General features: G+C 36.4%; 1 protein-coding gene across 1 annotated transcript; it reads right to left on the reverse strand.

Annotated features, from left to right (window-relative positions):
• Positions 1 to 970: 970 nt before the first annotated feature.
• Positions 971 to 3,383, reverse strand: LOC147501942 (small ribosomal subunit protein eS6-like). The gene is made up of 6 exons (XM_086606928.1): positions 3,256 to 3,383; positions 3,102 to 3,166; positions 2,163 to 2,220; positions 1,972 to 2,080; positions 1,616 to 1,888; positions 971 to 1,434 (listed from the first exon to the last, which is right to left on the reverse strand). Exons 1-6 carry the CDS (start codon positions 3,259 to 3,261, stop codon positions 1,196 to 1,198), a joined length of 750 nt encoding a protein of 249 aa, XP_086463054.1. The 5' UTR covers positions 3,262 to 3,383; the 3' UTR covers positions 971 to 1,195.
• Between the last annotated feature and the right edge of the window lie 1,315 nt (positions 3,384 to 4,698).

The following is a 4,698-nucleotide window of genomic DNA, read 5'->3' on the forward strand; positions in this document are numbered from 1 at the left end:
TTTGTCTGTTATTTTGTCTTTTAGTGGAAAAAAAACCCTATCTTATTAGATAGATTCAATAGATTGTTGATGAGAACGCAGACATAATAAGATAGATTCAATAGATTGTTGATGAGAACGCAGACATATTATCTACGACACAATTCTGTTGGTTGCTAGACTGCTAGTACCATTTTCAACTGGCAATAGGGAGCAGAATGATGCAAACAGAAGAAAACTCAAGGACCTTTGGACGGCCACAAAGGTAGTCTACGAAAGTTTTGAAAGTCAACTTTGGATTTTCTCTGTAAAGATGGAAGTGATATTTAGGTTTTGCATAAATGGGTCTTATGAGTTGTGCTTGAAAAGGGTAACATTTCAAGCTATTCAATTTGCTGATACAATCTATTCAGTATGCTGGTAGTCAAGTACGGGTGTACAACTGCCGATTTGCAAATTTGTTCAATAGCTTCACGTTCAGTTGTTCGACGAGACATCCATTCTGAGATCATTTACCTTACAAAATATAGAAGTGTTGTTCTGTGCCGTACGGGCAGAACACCAATACACAAATAGACCATTTGGAATACAGAGAACTTTCACCACACACCACACGTTCTAAAAGACTTTTATCAAAATTCAAAACTATAGTGTCCATCCTTTTTAACCCTCAGCACATATCAGACTGAAAAGTCCAAGAAGTTGGCAAGAGGTACAATACTTCAAAAAAAATATACAATACTTTAAAGGAGCCCTCCATTTATCTCCCTGTGCAGACAACTAAAAACTAAACATTCACCTCTAGGTCAACATGTTATTGTTAGGAAACTTTTAGAAGGTTTACCAATGTTCAATTTTCTAAAGTCAAACGCGCAAAAGCACAGCAGAATGAAGTACCAAAAAAATACATTTGACCACAACATCAGTTGTGTATTCTTGCACTGTAATACTGGAGGCTTGAAAAATAAAAGAAAAGCATCACAAAGAAAAATGTGCAAAACAAATTCAAACATTCAAGATGGTAATAAAAACACATTAAAGTTGCTTAAACAATCCATAATCAGAAACAACCCAAACAACAAAATTCCTAAATGCTTAGAGTATAGTCATAGCATGCAATGCAAAATAAGGCCAATAGACAAAGCTATTGACACTCAAGGAGAGAATAAAAAATAGTTCTACCAAAACTCAAGCAGACTTTCACCTTCAACAACAATTAAGCTGCAACGGACGGCTTAGAAGCAGCAGAGAGCCTAGATCTCTTCTTTGCTAAGCTCTCACTACGGCGTTCTTTCTGCTCTTTCGCCCTCGTAGCCAAAAGCTTCAGGTAATCAGCAGCCTCTGATTTAGCCTTTGCAACCCTATTCTTCTTCTCAGCAATTCTTGCTCGCTTTCTTTGCAGGGTCAAGGGTGTCACCAATCTCTGTATCTTGGGAGCTTTGCTGCATTTCTTTCCTGTAGATTAAAAGCATATTATATATTATTACAAATTGCAAACAAACATATTATCTGATGATCAATGGCACCAACAAGAAAGTTTATTCAAAGCAATTATTATTTTTTCGTTCTTGCAAAATAAAAATGATGAAATGATGAAAAAAATGGAATGTCTCATAGACTAGATGAGCCAACCCACCAGCTTTGTTGGTGAAGTTTCGGCGGTATGTATTGACATACTTCCGGACATCATCCTCCTTGGAGAGGTTGAAGAGCCTTCTGATATTGGATGCCCTCTTTGGCCCTCTCATCCTTGGCCTCTCTGTGTTGGTCAACCCAGGAAGATCATCCTCACCTTTCTTCACAATAACCAAGTTCAGAACAGAAAGATCCTGACTCACAATGCAACCACGAACAGACTTCCTTCTCCTCTCTCCAGTGCGCCTCCCATGTCCACGGAAGCAGGGAGTGCCTACCAAAACAAATTAGAATAACAGTTCAAGTTTCTATGATTTAACACTCCACTTAAAATCATAAAGGACACAATGAACAAACCTCTGTGCAGCAAAAGGCGAACACGGCCAGGAGTCAAGACACCCTGCTTCATTGGAAAACCCTGTTTGTCACACCCTCCCATGATTTTGAACACATAACCCCTGAACTCCTGTTGGTCATAGAACTCACAATTGAATGAGAGGACTCTATTTGGTATCTATGAAGATGGTAATACTAAAACTGAAATATACCTCGCCAAGAGCATCTCCATTAACCTCTTGTGAGATCCTCTTATCATAAAATGCTCGGCTGTACAATAAATGCAAACCAGATAAATAAATGAAAACATGCACACAAAAAAAAACCTATTCCTGCACAAAGCACGTAAGTACTACAGATCTTGCAATACTTGCAACTTCAATTACAGAACCAAAAAAGACATCATAAAATAGATAATGCACAAGCAGCAAGAAGCATCGTATTCACTTATTGTTCAACACTTATTCCACTCAACAAATGCATATCATTTTACTGAATTCCAGATGACAACGAGCCTTTGTTTTACCCAGAAATATGCTTAACCGATAGTTATCGATCCAATGTCAACATCTGACACTTCAAACAACATTTAAATGTTAACTATTTTAGCCACCACTGATGAGTAAATATAAATATACATGACAAGGATAGCACGCAATGGAAACCAACGACTGCCAAAATATACTTTCTACAAACGTACTAAATGCCTAAACAAGTACTACCTACTAACAACTTTTACACAGTTTACAGTGACCTAATCATAAAATATAAAATGTTTCTAGTAAACAGACTAAAACTTTCGGAATACTTATCAACTAATAATTATCCCAATATTCTAGAAAAACATAACCAAGCCAAATTCTCCCCAACCTAAATAGCTCAATTCACCAGTATCTACATTCCCACACAAACTAACATTAAGAATGTCTGAAAGAATAACCTCAGTCACAAACAATTTAGCTGAAAATAACAATTTCATTTTTTTTTTCAGCTCCATATCCCTCTCATGAATCTCATGAATCTCTCATAGAGACACTAATTTTGCTAACTTTTATTCCCCAACACTAATCTTTAATAGATCTACAAACTCATGCATTTCTCCTAATTCAAAAACAAACATATATATATTTTAAAAAAAAAAAAAAACTTACAGTTTCTGGTCATCATCGATTTCAAGCTTCTTCTGACATCCCGTAGTGGGATTTGCAATATTGAACTAAAAAACAAAACATAAACAGATATAAAAAAAAATAAAAAATGGAATCATTTTAATTAAACGAGTTAGGATTACAGAGTCAAACAAACCTTCATCTTCCAGACACAGTTTTGGGGTTTGAAAGTGAGGCAATGCTTTTTCTAGGGTTTCTCTCGCGCGCCTCTTATTATGTTTAGGGTTTTGACAAGGTTGTAGTACTAGTCATTTTATAGATGAACAACATGCAATCCAGGCCGTTGCTTTTATTGGACCGAACTTTGTTGGGCTTTCGACTTAAAGCCCATTTATATACACGGGCCTCCGAGTCTGTTGATCTGTCTGAATCAGCAGATGGAACCTCTACGCCGAAAGTCATTCCTAACCTCGTAGGTAAGGACGTTAACCTAACAATAACATATATCTCCTCCATTGTTTTTTAGTGGCCAAATTGATTTCCACGGCTAGCTCGTATACCACTTGGCGCTAATGATTGAAGAGAAAAGCTTCGGTCCGAAGTGCGTCTAAAAGCAGTTGAGGACCACACATTTAGTATCCACATCAGCATTTTCATACAAAAAGTCTTCAAAAAATATCAAATGTGTGGTCCTCAGCCGCTTTAGGACCAAAGTCTTTTCCAATGATTGAACCATTTTAAAGTTTGGAACTTGAATACGTTTTCGTTTTGAGAGTGGCTTTTTCAAATTGTCTAGTTCTGATTATGGACTTTACTTCTAGAGAATACTAATGCCCGAGGACCGAGGTAATACGCGAGATTCTAAGCTGGTGAAAACTTCCTATTTAACGCATTTTTAGACTGAATATAAAATTTTAATTTCCCCATCAGTGGGTTTGCTATTGATATTATTGTCACAGCCAATGTTAATATGCTCAAGCGTCCAGACGACACCCAACTGATCCAGTAAAGCATGCTTGAAAATTGCAGGGGTTATTAAGCTCACCAAACAATAAGACATATATAATGTACAACAGCCTTAATATAATGTTTGGATGATTATATAGTATATACAGATACAGATAATGTTCAATATCTGTAGTCTGCCTCGTGTTTAGTTTTTTTTTTTGGTAACTCCTCGTGTTTAGTTGTTTTCAATATCAATCGCCCATTTGATAACCGAAGTTCTTTAACAGTTGAAATTATAAATTCAGCTAAATTAATATAAATGCATGACATAGCAAAGACATCGACGCCATATTATAGTTGTACAGTTCCAAACTTCCTACTGGCGAAGAATTGATTTTCTCTATTTTCTTAACTTGGTTATTGAGGGAAACACTAGTATGTGTAGTTTTCATGCAAAATGAACTTGAATTTGGAACAAACACTCAAATGATGCGGTCTTGCCTCTTAAACATCTTTGAAGCAAACGCTTCCTCACATAAGTTCTACCTTCTTCTTTAGGCAGAGCACAGGACAGATCAGAGTAGGAACATAATACACTATCTTCCTGGAAGAAAAGTTTGATCTATGTTGGAAACTTCGAAAGCACTAGTGGTAATATAAGTTTTGTGCAAGTTGATTACATACATACATA

Source organism: Coptis chinensis, chromosome 4, assembly GCF_015680905.1.
Source record: "Coptis chinensis isolate HL-2020 chromosome 4, ASM1568090v1, whole genome shotgun sequence".
In the NCBI taxonomy this organism is placed as follows: domain Eukaryota; kingdom Viridiplantae; phylum Streptophyta; class Magnoliopsida; order Ranunculales; family Ranunculaceae; genus Coptis; species Coptis chinensis.